The 21,463-nt window shown below is 32.4% G+C and overlaps 1 protein-coding gene across 1 annotated transcript; it reads right to left on the bottom strand.

Annotated features, from left to right (window-relative positions):
• Window positions 1-1,051: 1,051 nt before the first annotated feature.
• Window positions 1,052-21,461, bottom strand: LOC120345538 (serine/threonine-protein kinase ULK1-like). Its single transcript, XM_039415023.2, has 25 exons — window positions 21,207-21,461; window positions 20,770-20,859; window positions 20,414-20,455; window positions 19,886-19,918; window positions 19,768-19,804; window positions 19,339-19,509; window positions 18,153-18,226; window positions 17,446-17,547; window positions 14,916-14,974; window positions 14,254-14,384; window positions 13,967-14,067; window positions 11,584-11,695; window positions 10,798-10,920; window positions 10,128-10,360; window positions 8,735-8,908; window positions 8,127-8,289; window positions 7,561-7,714; window positions 7,051-7,199; window positions 6,711-6,887; window positions 6,145-6,470; window positions 5,423-5,598; window positions 4,677-4,795; window positions 4,039-4,178; window positions 3,327-3,465; window positions 1,052-3,036 (listed from the first exon to the last, which is right to left on the bottom strand). The coding sequence occupies exons 1-25, from the start codon at window positions 21,294-21,296 to the stop codon at window positions 2,957-2,959; spliced, it is 3,195 nt and encodes a 1,064-aa protein (XP_039270957.2). The 5' UTR covers window positions 21,297-21,461; the 3' UTR covers window positions 1,052-2,956.
• Between the last annotated feature and the right edge of the window lie 2 nt (window positions 21,462-21,463).

Genomic DNA, 21,463 nt, shown 5'->3' with positions numbered 1-21,463 from the left:
CAATTGGTGATATATTGGTCAATGGCGTTAAGTGGTTTGCTGGGCTCGATAAAAATATTTTTGAGAGTTGAAGATTTGCGACGTCATTTTATCATATCGTTTTTTACAAATCGGGAAAAGTTAGTCCGACTCCATATTGGATTTCAACAAAATGTTTTGTTACGTAATAATAGAATTTTGCAACACCGATAACCAGTGGTGGGATTCAGCCGATTCGCATCGGTTCTATAGAACCGTCTCACGGAATTTTATGGGATCAGCGAACCGGTTAGCATTACTAAAAAAACATGTAACAGAACCTGCCGAAAAATATGAACTTTTGTGATGGAACCGGCTGACAAAAAATTTGAATCCCACCACTGCCCATACCCAAAAAATTGCAGTTGGGTTCGGTGATAACTTAAAACAAAAAACAAGGCTTGTCAACCGTTCCAGACCGACACCCCTCTTCTCAGTACACTAGTGATCACATTGAACTTCCCGCATGAATCATGATTAACTTATAACTATAATTAAGCTCACCATATATACGAAGCAAAAAAACGGCACAGTGTAGATTGGAAAGACCTTAGTTCGATCCCGAGTAACAAAATTAGCTGTAAATCTTATAAAAATATCCTCTATTGGTCTTTGCTTCAACAGAGGAAATCTTTCTTCAACTCATTAGAAAACTTGCACTTTGTTTTTGGCATTTTGATGATTCAACGACAGTACAGTTGGGCGTTAAATTAACGTATGGTTCATACATAACTATGACATGATAATTTCTCTCTCTCTATCTGATTTAGTAAAGTGAATTGCAAATCAGTGGTAAATCGGTTGCCACAGTTAAAAAAAAAATTTGTGTTGATATCTAATAAAAATAATTATGACAGTCATACTAAATAGCCGGGACATTTAGGTCTACCGCCCGGGACGGCGGGACAATTTGTAAAAATCAGGACTGTCCCGGCTGAACCGGGACGTATGGTAAAATCCTAACTATAATGCCTATTCCCTGGCCTATACCACCTTCTTTAACAACTAATATTTAATACAAAGATTTCATAAGTATTGAGCATTTAGTTTTATTTCTGAACAAAAATCTACAGACAGAATGGACACAAGTATATACATATAAATATAATAATATTACAAACAACAATAAAAAGAAATGATAAATTTACTTAAAACGGTTGAGGTTCATAAAAATAAAGATCTTTGTACCAAAAAAATTTAGGTTAAAATTCAAGATTGTTAATTATTATTAAATCTTTAATAATAGAAAGTTATCATGAGTGTTCCTATATTATACAAGCTATGATTCTACCACACTATACCAACATATATATTTCCGGATAGTACTTGTCCAATTTTAAAACCCTATTTATTGAATTCTTGATAACTGCTATTAAATATGAATGTGCTAACAAAATTTTAACAATTGCATTAGAAAAAATTTCGGTCATGCCTTGAGTAACAGCAGATTGCTTTTATTAATATGTTCTGTATTAAGGAGAATTCGTCTATGAGGATCATGTCAAATTCATTTTGGTCTATAAATCTTGAATGTATTTTTGAAATCTAAATGCCAGTCAGTATCTAAATTTCAGGATACTATTCATATCAACTCTGCTATATAATAAGAAATGTTTAGTTTTAAATTATTTATTACTTTCATTGACCGAGCGTAATAATTACTTATATTAAGTTTAAAAGAAAGCGCACCAGCGATATACATATATATTTTTCCATCAATGACAAGCATGACATAAAACTCAACAAAAATAACTGAAATAGAATTTCAAGATTTCATAACCTGACCATTGGGGTCAATGGTTTTGAATGATGCAAATATGCCCAGCCATTGGAAAAGTATAATAGAACTAATAGTTTTTTCGAAAAAAATTAATTTGATTATATATAATCAAAATGATAAAGACTATATTTAGACTAAATAAGCAAAAATAAAGTCTAATCAAAGAAAAACAACCCTTCTGACAGCAAAATTTCTGAGCTAACAAACCAAATCTGAATAGCTATAGAATTATTAATTCTGCCTAAAATCCTATCTATTTTTCAAAAAGCATAGTGACAACTAAGCTATGTTGTAACTTCCTGTTCAAACGGGAGATATGCTAAAATAACAAAAAAACGTGCAAAACAATATTAAATATGAACAAAATAAACCACATTGCACATTATACTATACAATAGTTTACAAGAAGCTGGTGGTTATAAGAGAAATAAAGATAACAGAGACAAGACCACGGCACGATACACGACCAAATATTCGATAATATCTAGTATCAGAGGGCACTGAATATAACACAGCGAGCATGAAAAAATTCACCAATACTTGGGCAGGCACAATTTTACGTGGATTTATCGCTCTTACTAAAGCACATCTTCTTGTTTTTAAATTCACGAAAAGAATCTGAATGTCCAGGTTTCACCAAATTCGAATTTCCACCACATACTCACATTTTTGCAAAAATTTTGGAATGTTATTTTTTTGTTTCTTTATATGGGTGCTGTGGTAATACCTCTAAAATCAAACAATGCTTAATCAAAAAAAAAAAAGAATACAGTTATCGAAATCATACAAAAAGAATCAAATCGAAAAACAAAATTTCATAAAGTACATTTCAAAATAAGAAAAGAAGGAAATGATACAATAAAAAGGAAAGATCAGTTTTGATAAAAAAAAATCATGGCAGTCTCCATATTATTCAAAGCTCAATTGAGAAAAATTCAACCTTGCCGAAAAGGGATGATCTTTGTTAGGCTGGGCTAACAAAAAGGCTGTATGATAACTAATAAATATCAAGTGATGGGTAATCATTTGAACCATGGAATCCTCAACAAGTCTGCTAGCACTCAGTTGCTAGTTCATTGATAGTGAATCCTTTCATCATTCGATCGATATTTGGGAATTAGGAAAAAGTACACTTGACCAAGCATGATCTAATGACATTTACTGCGGCAATTGGTCATGAATTGATGAGGCCCACACTTGTTCGAGATGTTTCAACCTGTGATCGATGCCTCGTTTATCTGAAAATAAAATAAAAATGTAATATTATAAAAAAAATGAATTTATTTAATCATAGATATACACGAGATATATCAAGATATGAGATTTTTTTTATATATATATATAACGCATTTCGCTCTGAACAAGGCACCATACAAGCAGCCACTGATATGTGAGGAGCTAAAATTTTTGGAAGAACTGGAATCCTTCCAGTTTGGCGTTCCCTACCCAATTTATTTCACACTGGATGAGATAGTGGGCATCAGATTTGAACCTGAGATATTATTTAACCACACAAAGAGATACTTACATTTTGATAGCCTAGTTCTGTCCAAATTACTATTAGTACAAAGTGACATTCCTTCCAATAATAATAAAGCTCTTCTGTATCTCTTCATACATTGCACTGAATTCCCCTCAAACACCTCGTCCAATGCTGCAGTTCGGCACTGGAAAAAAAGAATGACAGTAATTACATTTGGAACATGGAAGAAATAGTAATATGATATTTGATTGGAGGGCCAAATCAAACAAAATCATTCGTGTGCTCACCAAAAATGATGGAACTCAACAAGGAGAGAAAGATGTGAACGACAATATCAGGAGGCATTCAGTCATTTTATGATTGTTTATGATTTGCATATTTATCCCCGAAGAGAGGAAAATTGATAGGGGAACTTAATCATATGGTGTAACATGCCCTATTGTCCGGTTACAAGTATGTGTCGGGTATTGGATTAGTTAGCCAATTATTATTTTCAGATGTATGGTCTTGATGGTGAAGGAAGCCGTAACTGACCAGAGGTTACATGAACCACCCTACGACTGGGAAGAGTCCAGCAATCCTTTCTCAAATAAATATACCCTGCAGAATTTGAATTTTCGAACATACTCAAGGTAATCAGAGGTGCGATGGCAAGCATATTCATAAACGGTGCTGGAATGATTGTAACCAAGAAAGTGGCTATGTTTTTCTGGAAGACTATTAAAAAAAACATAAAAAAATGGAAAAAGTTTCTTACATCATTGACAGCATGGAAATACAATATTTTGTCAGCAGATATAAAATTCATTCGTTTGACTTTTGCTAAATCGCATTGTTGTTTGGAATCTTGGCAAAGTTGGCAGAATTTTTTGTAACGTACGTTCAATTCCCGAACAACTAAAAACAAAAATAATAATACTGTTGATGCACAAAAACAAATAGATTATCATAGAGTGCAGAAAATTTGTAAGAATTATGACTCAACAAAGAATAAACTAGAATATCGGTTAGAAACAGAAACTTATCGATCGAAGGTTAGGGGATCCCCCAAAACAGTGGTCTTACTCCATAGTGACACCATGTGTCCCATCACTAATTAATTAATAACTCGCTAATTATAAGACATAATCCATCCAAAATCAATAGGCTTCTGATCCGAGCTATGATGAATGCACATGCAAAATTTGGAGCAGATTCAACCTTGCTTCCGTGAGATATCGCGTGCATCTAACACACAGACATACAAATACCTATCAACATACTTACCGATCTTAAGATCGATAAGTAATAACACACTAAATGAAGAAAAGGTGGTTTCATAGTCTTTATGAACCAAACTGAGGTACATGGTACATTGCTAACCCAAAATGAAATAAAAAATTCAGTACACAATACCTTCTTTAATACTACTGGTGACTTTCAGTGTTCCCATTTTCACTTTATTCCTTATTGTATGTAAAGCAGTGGCAAGAATTTGCAATGCTCGCAAATATAAAAGCAGCTGTTCACATTGTCTAAATGTTAAATAATTGTATTCAGATTATTGATCAAAAACATAATATGAATACAATTTTCATTTTTATATCGTGAGAGAGAGAAAGATTGATGAGAGAGCTAAATCCAGCAGTTCTTAAAGTCTCATGATCTATATCTATCATTAATGGACTCTACACACTTGTAGCTCTTTTATAAAAATAGTGCAACATTAGTGATAAAAGGCCAGCAAACGAAAGTAAAAGAATAAATGCATTATAGCCAGCAAATTAGACAAATCACTATCAATTTGATTCAAATTAATGTAGCCAATGGGGTACCTAATGGAGGACTTTGCTCATGGCCCCCAGAGAACCGTATCTCTGTCCTTGGTGGGCCAAGGGCTCAATTTGAGAAACCCTGGCTTAATCATATGACGAACCGCAATCTTCCGTTGTCCCTATCAGAATAGTTAACCAGTTTTGTGTCTCAGATGTACGGGAAAACCTTGCATGTTCCTAATGCTAAAGTCCATTCATCTGGAACCTATTCCCATACCAGACATGGTAACCAAACGAGAGGCAGATTTCGCCATGGAGTAAAAATTCTGTATTCTCCTAATGCCAAGCCCAACCAGAAAACCTTCTAAGAAATTTCAAAAAAATTACCTTTGTTTATGAGTGACATGATGCAGTGGATCACCTTCGAACATATCCCAGTGTTTTGCAGATGAAGTAATATCGGGAACAAAACCACAGGCAAGGGGTGTAGTGTGTTCTTCTGCTACTTCACTAATGCAATCTGACAACCGACAGTAAAATTGAAGCTCACGAACTTCTGAGGCCTGAATTAAGAAAAATTGGATTTGAAATTCTTCTGGTTAAGAGTATTTCGACGTCACCGACAGTCAATTAACGGCAGTTTGAAGTTGATTTATTTGTCAATCAATCCACACATGTTACATTATACGATTAGTCTAGTCGTTCCTAGAGCAGAGAGTTAGAATTTTAGAACTCTAATGATGGCAATCTGAGCCAAATTTTCCAGATTTTTTGTGATCAAAATGTGTTTTCCCAGGTAAGGGAGAGCCAAAGTCAAAATTTCTTTCAAACTGGAATCGGGATTCTGCGTTAAAATTTTGTCAACCATGAGTCGGAGTTGTTTTTTGAATTGCTCGGAGTCGTGTTGAGTATGACTCAAGTCTACCCAACAATGATTTTGAGCTTGGGGTCAAAGGTCTGAGTCAATTCCACAGCTCCAGTCACAACCATGCTTGCTACTTATGTGACGTAACTTCTCACCTTGAACTTATCAAAAATTTAAATGATATTTGAAAGTGTTGATAACACACTACATATTTTCAAAGAAACTTAAAATTAAATTCGCTTACCTGACCCTCGTCTTCTGGTGACAACATGTCCACACCAGAGTCAGAAAAACCAGGAAAAGTATCTAAGCCTCGGAGACTTAATAATGCTGAGTTATCGAGCTGTGATCTGAGCACTTGATCCTCGAGTTCCTTAAGATGATCAGAAGCATCTACATGAGATTCTTTACCATCATTGTTTACATTATGAGAATCTTTACGGAATCTTGCATTTCCAGTCAATATTCCATTGTCATTTGTTGTTGGGCTGCCAATAGGCGGTGTCAATGCATCGGTGAGAGAAGGCGGAGTTCCCACAATGAAATTGACATTTCTGTTCATGGGAGTTCCTATAATAAAAATTAGGAGAATTATATCTGTTTCATTATTTCCTATACTGCCATTTTCAATTGGGTAGCCGAACGAGAGGTTCGCCATGTGATTAAGACGTCTTGTCGACTTACATGGGGCTCGAGTACTACTCGAGTCGAGTAAATGACTCTAGTCTCCTCAACACCGCAAGCCAGCTGACCTAACAAAAGAGTAATTTTGATTTCAAATTCTATCTCCACAATAAATCATTATTATACCTGATCCATTGCTTGTGTCAGCGGGAAAAAACTTTTTGGCTTGTTCAAGTATTGTTGGTTCAGAACTTTGCACATAACGAGGTGGCGTCCAGAGAGCGTTTTTGCGATTCACTTTCAATAATGCTTGACAATCTTGCGGCGAATTTGGTGGAGTTATAGATGATGTCAGAGTGTGACCTGTAAACAAATCCATATTTATGATTGTGGATTAATTCAATACAGTGAAACAAAATTTTGTACTTTTTGTAAAAAATATTGCAGAAACAACCTTCTTTTTAAAGTATGTTTTAATTAATGATCAAAAGTATACGAACAATCTATAAAATAGCATCCTCTATACCTGATATTTGGCAAGCTGCTGCAATATTTCGATGAGCAAGACTGGCAGGTAAAATTCCAAAAGTTCTGCGATGAAATGAAGTATCGAGAGCATTTTCTCCAAACAAAATACGCATCACTTGTTCTGACAATCCTGCGGAACTTTTCGACCTGTGTATGATTAAAGATTGAAATCGTTTTTTTTGCATTGCAACAAATTTCATTAAGGATTATTGCAAAAACAAAAGAGTACAATTCTTTTGTATACAGAGGGGATAATGTAAGTTACTATAAGTGTATAGTGTCTGTTGGGCAATGCTAGTCATCAGAAAAATTCTCAAATTGTAAAATTTAAGTGAAAACAATGGGCACCCGAAGCGCATAGAATAAAAAAAAGAAGACATTTTTACTTTGAATATTTGAAAGCAATCTGTGTAGCAGTAGGAAGAAAGCAAATTTTTATCTCCACAAGAATACCAAATCAATCCATAGGCCTATTTTGTGTTCAGTGAGAAATCTTTTTCCGACTTACCTTGGTAACGTGGTGGAGCCCATGGCACTTGGATGTCTTTGTTCAAGCTTTCCAAGATCAGGTACAGTTTGTGCTCTAGTCATTTGACGTTCAACTGCATAATTAGATATGGCACGAACACGATTCGACTGAGGTGGAGTGTTCACAAACTTGGCTGATGATGTGAAATAAAAATAAGAAAAATTAAAAAATATTCGCATTTCAGATCTCTTACTGACTTATTATTCATGGCAAATTCTACAGAGCTTCAAATTAAATATTTTTTCACCATTAAACTAAATCTCAAACAAAATGGCAGTTGGTAGTCAAAACAATATACAGGAGGATTGTAATAATAAACTATATAATTAGCTATATGCGGTTAGAGTGATGGCTGCTATATCATTATTTTACGGCTTTATATAATATGCATTCCAAATATCCAATTTAAGCTAACCAGTAGAATTTTGAGTAGGTAATTTTTAACCAGCAAAACTAGATTGTATCATGAGAATCTACTTGCACACAGTATAAAATCAAAAAATAAAGACAGTTTAGAATCATTGAATATCATCTCATTAATTTACCTTTTGTAACAGTAGTTCCAGAATCGTATGGATTTTCCATTATGGGTGAAAATTCAGACGGGGTAGCACCAGATAGTCGCCTGGGTTTTCGAATGGCGGCAGGAGAAGCAGATGAACTTTCAAACGAACTTGGTGTTCCAATGTACGGAGATTTTGACAAACTCTTTAGAAAACGAACAGAAGGCATTAGTATTTACGATCAAAGTTGATTAACAATCCAATAAAACCTTGCATCTTGAATTACTTATTTTACAAACGAAGGATTATGATTTTCCAAATCAGAGGTTCCCGAACTTTCACTATCTGTGACTCCAGGGACTCTCAACACTTGCGCCCCATTTTATAAATATAGGTATTTTTGCTTTTAGTGCGTTTCTATCAGTTACCTTTATGCACCATGTTCAATAATAAATAACTCCAAAAACAAGTGCAAAAAAATAAAAGCATTACAGTTCAAGAATAAAACAAATCGCAATCAATTGACCTGAAGTTATTGTGGTCATGACAAAGATACCTGAAAGTGAAGTTGGTCCCCTGAGAACCAGTCCGTGGCCCCCTGGGGGCCGAAGGCTGAGTTTGAGAAATACTATCTGAGCAAGAGTGTATACCTGATTACTGCTTGTTCTTGTAATTCCACCACTTTGCTCGATGCTTTGAATTCCACCATCAATGCATAATGGAGACATGGATTGAGATCGTAGCCTACTTCTATCTTCTATTGATGATATGGAACTATTACTTGACATGGAATTTTTACGCTCGATTCTTTCATAATTTTCAACCTATAGATAAACAAATAATGTTTAGTTTATACGTTCGAAGATATTCAGTTAACAACATAGGATAAGATGACCAAGCTAGAATTACCTACTTATTTTCAAATGAAATAGATAATGAGAACCAGGATGATGGTTATGGGCATTTAAACCAGTTTATAAGCCCATTTATTCACGATGACAACCTCAAAACAAGTATCGAAAATTTTGCAGTGATAAAGTATACGAAGAATATTTTTGGGGTCAATGGCCAGGGAATGGATCGAACTACGGTAATCAATCATCTCTCTCAATGCATAAAATGGATCATAACATTTACTATTATCGCGTTGATATCATACTTTCAGAACTTTGTTATTTGCTTAACACAAATAGGCGTGAACCGAATGACATTATGTATCATTTTATTGACTTAAATTACAATAAAGTAATATATAAATGATGCAATATGCAATTTTAAGGCGGAGTTATCAAATTAAATATATGGGATCAAATATAGTTAGATTAAAAATCAAGCATAAAACCTAGATAATCCCTATATAAAAAAAATTATTATTCGTAAACCACTTGTTGTTCAACGTCACACCCTAACATAACAACGGCAGACAAAGGATTTATGACGCTATGCTTTGCCACTCAATGTTCCCATCATATTATGGTTACTTTAGTATCGTCATTAAACAAATAAGTGGTTGACAGAAGTTAGTTCTTCTTTCTAGTAAATATTATTGACACTGGTATTTGTAATGGCAAGAATATTTGAAGTAAGATGTTTACGAGGGTTGTGGTAAAAGGTTACTAAGGTTATTACATTTTGAAGGGAAAAGTTTGAAAAAAGACCCTGCTATTTCCGAGGGATATACCATGGGAGGTTGAAGATGACGCGTACTACTATCCATATATCCACGTTGTCATTTTTTTCACAAAATATCATTATATATATATTCTACATATCCCAAATTTGATCCTATATTTTAAAAGTGTTTTTAGAATGTCATCCCTCAAATCAGTATAGAAATGAAAGTTCCGAGTCAATGAATTCAATTTCACAAATTTATACAAACATGAATTAAACAGAAAACTTTACTTAAATTTAATTACAAGCTGAAAAAATACAAGTTTCCCACATCTAAATTAAGGATTAATTCACTATGCTGAGCGACAATGATGTGAGATTGAAAATGATTTATTCATAAGAAATTTCATGAGAAATAATAAAATCTACCTGCGTCGGAACCGGAATTGGGACAGGAGAAGGCCGAGATCTTGTACTGACGTCTGAGTCACTTCCACTTCCTGCTCGACGTCGCAATGAAGCCGCAGAGTATCTTACAGTGAGTGGACTTCCTGCACTCGTTCTCCGCATTAGGAATGGAGATCGTACGCTCGATTCTTTTGGCAAGCGCTGTATCGAGTCCGAAGCTTTCGAAGAGTGACTTGGGGACATTTGTGATTTGTCTAGATTAAGTAAAATAAAAGTCATTAGTTATACTTCATCGTGCATTATCCATAAATAGAACTATCCAATGAGATGTTGTAACAATGGCCACTACTTAGCTTACTACATAAATGAATACAAATATACAATAATGTATGTATATGCATCATTTAGAAAGACAGTATTTCAATACATTGCCATATTGAGTTTTTTTGCACAGCCAAACGTGACTCGGAGCTATGTGCACTGCTCAGATTACACATTTTCAAACAAATGGGGGAAAATAACCTAAAAATAATGGAATAATTGAATACTTAGTGAATATGTATCGTTTGCTGAGCTTATATTATTTTTTCAAATTTTCCTCGAGTATATTATGAACTAATATTTCAACCATTATTCTCTGTTCTACTTTAAATTTTCAAGTCATTTTCATACAAAATATGATGTAGTGTACCTTTCCTGTGCTGATGTCGAGAATTCTGACTCGGGGAATTACTTGAATTTGATGATTTTGTGCGTTTGTTATCATTCCCACCATTGCTATTGTTGGTATTGTGTGCAGTGCTAAGGCTATCATCTGAACAGAGGTTAGATGGTATTAAAAACATTATTAGGTTGACAACACATTCAAAAATGAGTATGAATAATGAATTTTTTATATGAATAATTTTATATTACCGTAATCTGTTTTTGATTGCAGCAAAATATTGATATATCTATATATATTATGAAATTCACCATGATACGCCATGATTTTTTATGAAATTTTTTAATCTTGGATATTCAATTATTCAGTTTTGAATGAAATACTGGACATCAGTTTCTTTTAAAGATATTTCCAATGAAAAATTGCAAATTTATGCAATAATTCAAAGCAACCAATCAACCATGTTATAATTCACATACCCTATTAGAATTTATTGCTATTTTTAGAATGCCCTCTGTGTGAAGCTTATTATGAGCATTGTATTATCCTGATGACCTCAATATTATAGCACTCAGCAATTTTATATTGCAATTTTGAGTACCGTTGGGATTTGCAGAACAAAGAACAAGCAGTTAAATAATATGAGAGAAAAGTAAAATCGAGAGTCATCGAAGACAAAGAGAATAAGAGAGAACGCAAATCGAGAGAATTTTAAAATTTTCAAAAGAGATAACTCTTTCTCTCCTATTAGAGAGAATAAAAATTGCTCTCTTTCCATGACAACTAAAACATATGGGAGGAAATTGCTCTTACTTGATGAGAAGGGGTGGGATACCATAACAAAGTCTTCAGAGTCCTGTGAACTGGACGTTGAAAGCCGCAAAAACAAAGGATCACCTTCTGAAGGGGAACACTCTGTTATCCTCTGCAACGAAGGAATTTGTGTTAAAAATAGAATAGGATAAGGACAACAAAATAACAATATTAAATTCCTAATGATATATTATTAGTGACCAATGAACGATGGTTTTCTTTAACTAAAGATCAAAGATAAATTTACATTAAATTGTTGATTAATTGTGTGCTTCAAATCTATCATGTCATGGTGTCCATGCATTAAAAGCATGATACCCTGCAGGTGACAATGGCACAGTGATATCTCAAATGACAGCCCAATTTTTCAATCGAATAAAGAACAAAAAAACAGAAACTAAACTTTTCATTTCCAGAATTTTAAATCATAGCCTACTCTATAATAAAAAGGCGATCATAATGTTACAAATCAATATGCCATCAATCCAATGTCAAAGCATCTGACATAGATTTATTTGCATGCTACAGAAATTTTTTGATGCATGATAAAATATGCTAAACAAGGTCATATCGTTGGCAAACGCTTTTTTAAAAGCGATTGAATCAAAAATTACATACCACCACAAGTAACTTTCAATTTTATTATTTTTATTTAAATAATTTACCATGAACCTATTGCAAAGTACTGGATACTTTTCAAATTCTGAAAGATTACTTAGTATGAGGCCCATTAAGATAAGCAGTGATCTCTGCCTGTTATCTGTCATTAACCAAAAGGTCATAAGCATGGTGAAATAAAACCAGTGCGAGTTGAACAGACGACAACAACATAGGAATGCGGTTACTTCCGCGGTGTCTCGTTTCAACTCTCTATGTTTCGTCTATCTTAAGCGAGTGTTATAAAATATTGATTTGTGCCCTAAGGCAATGCAATGTGAATTTCGTCAATACTTGTACCAGTTGAGACAGCTCAATATAACGTGAACAAAGCGTGAGATGGGCGTGATGTGGGATGAGTTCGATTGATGATTGTGGCTGTCAATATGTACGTCATGACAACCAATTTCCTGGCAAATTCAATAAAACTAATTTGTCTGTATAAGGAAAGGACATTTATGAAATTTATGTGTGATGAATCTCATTACAAAATAGTACTCATTCATAATTTTTATATTTTTATATGGTATAATATTTACATTATGAAAAGTACGCTGTGATCATAAATGTTTGCCAGATATTACTGCACCATCATTCACTTTCAGGAAATGACTACACACAACTAATCAGTGACTAGAAATTTCTCATAAACTTTAGAAAAATATATTTGCTTGAGTTAAGATTAGTAATTTCACGTTTTGACCTTGAATAAGAAGTATTTTAAAAATTTCACGAATATAGTATCACTCAAAAAAAATTGGATGATGCAATTCCAGTCATACAAAATTTTTATTTTCCTTATATAAGATCAAGCATAAGCCATGGATAAGGTATGCTGAAATAGTATAATGTATCTATAGCCCTTGCTTGGAAGAAACATATTTAAACAATGTAGAAAATTAGAACCAAATCAAAACGAAATGACGTAAGCGGCCATGGATTACGTCATCAATTTTTCGCAATCACGCCTACTTACTATCAGTAAGCCTTCTACGGGAAATATATTATTTTGAAGTATTACTAACAACATGGGAGATTTTCCATATTTGTAACTTTGCGAAACTATCATCGTATAAATTTAATGCATGATTATGACGAGACTTAAAAATAAAGATGTTATGAATTGAGTCACATGTTTATATCAATACAATTTCACTTTCAAAATTTAAATCTTTACAAGGAGAATAAGACCTGTGTTCTAGGTATTACGAACAGATGAATTAAAAATAGTATCTTGTACTACTTAATTTAAAACGAATACTAAATTATCATCATTCAATTTTAAAAATTTGATCCAAGTTTCTGGCAAATGAGAAACTGTTGTATTTTTAGTTGTAATTTTCCACTTCTGATAACGTTATATTTATTATTTGTGGTAATAATTGATTCACCACGATTTTGGAACAATACATAACAACAAACATTCTCTGATTTATAGTGGGTTCATGGTTGGCAGAGCATAAGGTTATAATTAACTTTAGTTCACAAAATAGATGGACCTCAGAAGGGCTAATTCAATAATGGCCATCCTTTCACTTTATGTTATAAATATACGATTATTATTTAGAGGATAAATATTTAACCCAAACAAAACACAATGTATAAGTGGATATCGTCTTCTGGGATCACAAGATTACATAAATAAAATTATATTTCAAAGTCAAAATGACATTTCAACTCTAATTGTCAAAACAATAATTTTATGATATAAATCTGACAATAATACCTGAGGCGATTCAGCGATAATACTTCGTGGATCTGAATTGTTGCTCGAATTTGGACTCGTTGGAAAACTGTTGACGCGATTGGGAACCGGTACTGGAGAAGCTGAAACACAAATAAATCAAAAAATTAAATCAATCATGTTTTAGAGTATTGACATTGCCAATCTATGCATTTTACAGACAATATGATATCAGCTAAAAAAGACATATACACTTTTTGTTAGCAAGTAATGTGATTTTTATGAAATAAATTGACCAAAAAAATTTTTTCAAATAATTGTCCACTTACAACTTTTTGTTTTGGATGAGAGCAAAAATTCATGATTAAAGAAATCCAGGAAGTTGATTCTTTCTTTCACATTTCTTTTTAAAAGTTTCAACAAAAGATCACGTAATGTGGGTGATGTACCAGGTGGAATTCTGTGAAAATAAATACCCATATAGATAAATAATTGTAATACTGAGATATATTTACTTGTCACCTACTATAGGTAATAGTACAGCAGAGCAAAGACTAGAAAATCATTTATTAACTTATCATTATCAAATTATATTATTCATCAAGCAAAATTCATATATCATTGTTTCAATTATCTTTCAATCCTAATTATGTTTCAAATCATTACATTAGAGTAATAAAATCAAACTTTTTTATTTGATAAATGAGGGCGATACTGAAACTTGACTCTTGACTGTAAAAAATTTGTAAATCTTTAGTAAGGCTCGGCATTGACTTCAATGATGAACAATTATCACTCGAAGCTGTCGAAGAATTGAATATATAACACATATGATGTGAAGAGTTATTAAATCAGCATGATTAAAATATATATATTGATTAAAAAATATTGTTTATTAAAATACAATGATCTAGCATTCCAATACCTCTGTAAGCAAGATTGAATCAAAACCAGATTCGGAGAATAAAAAAAAATAGTTCAAAAATCTTACTTGGGTTCAACTTTTCTTGTTTGTTCATAGAAATATCTCAGTTCCTGAGGTGTATTTGCCTAAATATGATAAAAAATACATTTCAAATTTAAGCAACGAGTTCAGGAATTTGATTATCCTTTGTGGAAATTTTAAATTCATATTTGCTCTAATTCTATATTAGCAAGCAATCATCAATAATTACAAAAGAGCAAGGGTCAAATACATGAACACGAGACAAAACAAAGTAGTATGGGTATGTAATCTTTCACAGTATTGGTATGGTTCCGCAGTCTTCAAGACTTCGACTGACCACCAGAACGCAACAAATCGCCACAAGTTTCGCAATATTAGATATTGATTATGTCATCACACACAAAAAAAGAATACCATAACGCACACAGAAAATAAATGCAATTTTGAAATAAATAAAGTAAAATCCTTCTAACGACAACAACATCCTTTAACCACTGAAAATTTCAAAGCAATTGGTCCAGTAATTAAAGAGATTAAAGCGATTTTTTCATAACAACAAGAAAAATAATTCTAACAACAACAATATAATACTAAAACGATCTATAGGTCCACTTCGTGTCCAACAAGGGATCTAAAAGCGTAACGTTATTTGATCAACTTTTAATCCTATCATGACAGACATGATAGTAATCTATGACAAACTACTGATTGATTATTTGATTGTATATTGAAATGATGTAACATGGTATCATACAGCATAATCTCTATACAAATCAAAATATACAAACAGCACACAATAGCATGATCAGAATAAGTTCGAAATTCAATATGTATTTCAATGGTTATTGGTGTTTGCTTTATAATTGCAAACAACACAGTTATATGTGGCAAGTCACACACAGGTAAATACGATGTCATGATAGGTTATGAGTTAGAAAATATCTAAAACATTACATGAATGGGCTTGAAGTGAAGGTAATTGTAAATATAAAAGGTCAAATAGACAGTTAGCTGGTGAATAATGACTAAGCAAGTGTACAGCGATATCTCAGTAGTCGAACGTCACAAATTGTGTGACTCACAATACTCGAATAATTCGGCAGTCGCCTAAAAAATTCTAACCAAAAAAATAAACCGGAAATTCGGTGCTCAAATACCCGAGCCGCCGCTGAGTGAGATGACGTCACCCGAGTTGCTAATCTTAGTAGTTTAGGTACTCAACAAATCGGTAGTCGAACACCAATCCTGAACAAATTATGTTCGACTACTGTGGTATCACTGTATAAGTGTATATATTGATAAAAAAACAAAATATAATTGTTGTTTGTTGAAGGTTTATAAAAATGAATTGCAATCTTTAATGAGCCAAAACCTCCCAGATATTAAATGCCAGGTTTATAAAAAGTAATTGCAATCGACCAATCTTCAATAAACCAAAACCTCCCAGATAAAATGTATCATATAACATAATTAGTAAATGTCAATTGTCAGGTTTATAAAAAGGGATTGCAATTTCAAATAAGGCAAAATCTCCCAGATAAAATACAAAGGAAAAGTATGTGATTGCTCCATAGAAAGTTGCAAAAGATAATCACTCATAAGAACAATAAACTGAACATCAAAGAAGGAACCGGAATACGAACAAAGAACAAAAGTTGAAAAGCTTTCTTTCAATAGTGTCAAATTACAAAACAAATCAAATTAATTAAAGGATGTTTCACGTTTTAGCACAAAAAAAGCAGCCCCGGATATGCAGTCACTAATAAACAGAATTCGGAAAGATAAAACCGACCCAATTTATTATACCTCAGAGAATGTTGTGATACACGGTGTAAGTATTTTAACTTTGCAAAATACATCGTGCGACTATTTGGCTAATGACTTTTGACTCAGACATGACATTTGCATGATTTTGCATATTATTATTCATAACACATTAATAATAACATTTAATAACACTACCGTATTATTATAAAATAGGTATCAAGATTGAAAAATCATAATTTCTTAGAAAATCTAATTAATGATATTTAAAACAGATAACTATGAAGTAATAAGCTCAGATGAAAAACCTGCTGAAAACCTGTTCAATTTTTTTTAGATGAACATGGGTTTCTGCTCAGAATGAACTAATAACTTATCATGGCTGTCACAACATAGCAAATGAAAATCTGAAACATTTTTTCGAAAATTTAAAGCTCAAAATCATAATTTAATCATATACGCTATGACTGAAGATATGTACTGGTAAGCAAATGAAATATAAAAAAATCGAAATGCGAAAATTTACAATAGATAGACGGCAAACGGCATCACATAAAAATTTTGATGTAAATAAATCTAACTAAAATTAAGAATATTACATATACTGGTAAATACTTTAATATCGCTATTGCTGCGTAATATAGATTCATGATAACCTGAATAGATCCAATACTGAAGAAAACAGCAATTCTAAATTCTCATGAAACCTTTCTTTAATACCACCATTTATTATAAAATTAAAAATTGATCGTCTATATTCTACATGCCTAGTCATGCATTGGAGAGATAAAAATTAACAAAAAAAATTTACCTGGAAAGGTGCTTTGCCAACAACACACTGATATATTATGGTTCCAATACTCCACAAATCTGCTTTAGCATTGTACTGCTTTGACATTATAACTTCTGGTGCCTACAAAAATAATAATAACAATGTAATAGTCATAACACGTTTCGTAACATTAAAAACGGTCTAAATACACACAAGGATTTCAAGAAATTTTTTAGAACGAATTGTTTTAAATAAGGAGCTGTGTATGTGTTAGTATGTGTTATTTATATTCAATTGCTTTTATTGCTATGCTCTTTGTTTACATGCTAAATGGCTAAATATACAAAGACAGGTACTCCCGTAATATGTGTACCAGGTTAGGGTTAGGCCATAATTTGATTCCAATGTTCCTTATTTCAGTCCTATAACGAGTTCGGGACTGTATTTGTTAGCCAAGTGAATATAACCCTGCCCATAGGTTTCAGTCCCTTCACACAACTTAATGTAAAGTAGGCGAACAAAATTAGTCACCTCCATATTGGTACACACACTTCTGTAGCGCCCAAAGACAATATACCAGTGTTATTGTTGATACTGCTAACCACATAATAGGATATAGATAAAATAAGCTAATTTAATAACAAAATCAAGTTAATATTAGTAACATATCCACGAAACATTGGTTCACGTTTATATTTGGCCCATGTTTAAAATTTAAATTTAATAATCCCTAATTGCTATCTCACCATGTACATAGGAGATCCGCACAACGTTGCAGCCATCATGTTGCTTTGCAGGTGACGAGCGAAGCCAAAATCAGCTGTTCAATTAAAAGAAAAGAGGCTTAATAAATAAAGTAATTAAAAGATTACAGGGATTTAATTTGTTTAAAAGCAATGAGTACTAATCTTAGGCATTCTCAAGGGTTGTACAAATACTTCAGACAATGAGAGGGACATTTTAAAGAGCAAAGCATAAAATTTTGCATTGATCACTTAATGAGTAAGTCTGTATGGGAATCCAGTTTTCCAAAAGCTGAAATTATCTTTTTAATGGAAAAATATACTGAAAAGTGAAAACTATATTATATATGAAATTTCATTGTCATCATATACATAAGTTTTCTTAGAATCCATTATATTTTTGTCATTAAATCATTCAGGCATTTCATGTGGAATTCATTATTGACTATAATCCTAAATTCAACATATAACAAGCACATAATATCAGCTGGTGGCTATTCTATAAAAAAAATCATGGCGCAAATATAACAGCTGTAAATTCAAAATGCAAATACATCTATAACCGTATACCATCTGCCCAAATGAAAGATTAAAACAAGCAACTGAGCCTATTTTTTCATACAAGTTTCTTCTTACTATATATACACACAGTTATTTATATCAGACTATATTCATGTATTGAAAAACCATCAAACTATACATAGTTAAAATGATGCGAGTCATTTCCACTGTACTTGTTCAATTACTTCACAAAAGTAGATAGTTTCTCTCTTTTTAAAAAGTAATCATCATTTTATCAACAGATTTTTAATGACCTCAGGCCATACTGTACAGCAAATCATTGCAATATCGTTTTGAATTATGTAATTTCTGAGCATATGAAATTTCTTCATTTTTAAAAATTAAGCTCAAAATAAAATTTTAAAAGTGTATAATATTTTTAAGTAAATCAAATACAGTCATACTGTAGAATCATGGTGTCATTTCCAGATACAAAAAATGTTCATATTTTACAGGGCTCAATGATTAATATAAATGAAATTCCTACCATATGTCATATTTTGCCCATATGTTCAAATTTCATAGCTAAGTGATAGATTGAAACAATGTATATCAAGCATATGCATTGTTATCATATCATATCAGGTATATTTAAAAGTATGATTTCAATAACAAACAACCTTCTTACCAATTTTGATGACGATATCCTGTGGTTTTGGATTTGGAATTTTGTGTGAAAGAAGCAAGTTTTGGGGTTTTAGATCACGATGTAAAATCCCACGTTCGTGCATCGTTTTCATTGCATTTGCGATTTGTCGTAAAAAAAGTCTCATTGTGTCTTCACTCAAAGTGCCTTTAGCTGAAGAGATAAATTTGAAAACAGATTTTAAATGTTATTAAAACAATGAGGGAGTTTTGACATTTAACGATATTGCAAATCTATAAAAAGCAAAATATTGAAATATCTGTTCCCAATTATAATATTTGATGATAACACAGCCTGTGAATGACAGGATTTAGACAAATCCTTTTTGAATGACCTTTAACAAATATCATCAAGTTTGCAACGGTGATAAATCATCTCAGTTGTTACAAAATCAATATATAATTCCCTTACCTTGTAAATACTCTGCTAAGTCGCCACCATTGCAATACTGAAATAAGATATAAATATACAAATTGAGTGAAGAATTGTTTCAATAACTTACATAAATATAGGAAAGAAATATTCTTACCTCCATAACTAAGTAGTAACTTTGTGTAGATGACTAAATAAAAAAATTGTAAATTTAAGAATATTACATATAAAATCAAATGTGGTCATTTTAGGGCTCACATATTACCACCATTTACAACATGTCATAAATACTGTGAGAAGTACTATAATGCTCACGCATAGCTATGCACGAAAGGTATATAACCCAGTACAAATAATACAGATACTTTACTGGAGTGGATAGTTATGTTGCACATATGAGTTGAAGTGCCATCTTTTACGGACCATTAGGCGCTGTCAATAAATTGCCTAGATTGTGTTTTAATTCATTCATAAGGCACATCGGGCTATAAGAAACAATTTTGAAGCCTTACGGGTACTGACTTTGAGAGTAGGAAATGAAGCCTAAAGCACTACCTTTTACAATTGAGCCAAATCAAAATAACAAATACATGCATTTTTGATTACCTAAAAAGTCAGATTAGCAAACCCTAAAATTTTCTAAAATTGATGTGAGATAGTTATTGAATTCTTATCCATAACCTACCTCACATTCATAAAGTCGGACAATGTTTTCATGATGAAACTCCTATAGAAGAAAAATCATATTTTAGACACTGATTAATTATACAATCAAAATAACATATTTTCAATTTTTAAATGTAGGCTTACATTAACTGAAAAAAAATTTTTTTTAAGCAGAATTTTTGTAAGCCTTTCTGGATTATTAGAATGAAATATTGTCACGCAAGTTCATCAATAAATATCTTTGAATGTTAATTAAAATGTCTAGACTATGGATTTGAACAGTTGATAAATCCAAACTATTGATTACATTTGAACACATAGACAACTGGAAATCATACCAAGCAACTATAGATATAAATTCTTTTATAATCAAACCTTGAGAATATTGATTTCTTTGCCAAGTAAAGTGCTTGATCTTCCAAGATTTTTCTTGTTGATACATTTGATGGCAACAGGTAGCTTTGTCTGCAAATTAGTTGATTTTAAAATAAGAATGACACAATTGAAATACATGTATTCATACCCCAGCACCCAAATTCAGGTCAATTTTACGTGATAAATTGATAAACTATGCCAGATGAGAAATAATCTAGTCCTAAATATAGTAATCTTTAAGTACAAGTCACTGCTTGTGTCTGTGTGTAGAGAGTTGTTCCCAGGAGATGTGTGAAACTTCTCACAAAAAATCCAAGTGCTGTACTCAAATTCAATTCCCGATAGCCAAAGGCTACTCTCTCAACACAGCATTCTATTTGTATTTCGAGCCATCCAAACAACAGTAATAAAGAAAGTATAAGTAAAATAGACTTTACCTTTTTATGACGACCTTTGTATACAAGAGCAAAAGCTCCGTGGCCAATCAAATTCTTTCTGCTATATTCGTATTCTCCGATAGACTCCATAATATTATTATCGTGCACTGAATGACATATAGAAAGGGCACAACAGTTGTGCCTGTGATACAAAGACTAAGACATATTATACATCACTCCATCTGCATTATTTCGAACATAGACTTCAATATATATTTTCTTCAATAATTATGGGACTGAAATGCAGTTTAATAATA

The sequence above is a fragment of the Styela clava genome, chromosome 8, assembly GCF_964204865.1.
Source record: "Styela clava chromosome 8, kaStyClav1.hap1.2, whole genome shotgun sequence".
Lineage (NCBI taxonomy): Eukaryota > Metazoa > Chordata > Ascidiacea > Stolidobranchia > Styelidae > Styela > Styela clava.
This window is presented reverse-complemented; position numbering and strand designations above follow the sequence as displayed.

Coding starts and splice junctions, on each gene's coding strand:
- LOC120345538 (XM_039415023.2), bottom strand. CDS start 21,296: ATGGAGTCTATCGGAGAATACGAATATAGCAGAAAGAATTTGATTGGC. Junction 8,290..8,734: donor CAAGAACAAGCAGTAATCAG/GTATACACTCTT, acceptor CGTTTTCTAAAG/AGTTTGTCAAAATCTCCGTA. Junction 4,179..4,676: donor CACCAGTAGTATTAAAGAAG/GTATTGTGTACT, acceptor TTTTGTTTTTAG/TTGTTCGGGAATTGAACGTA.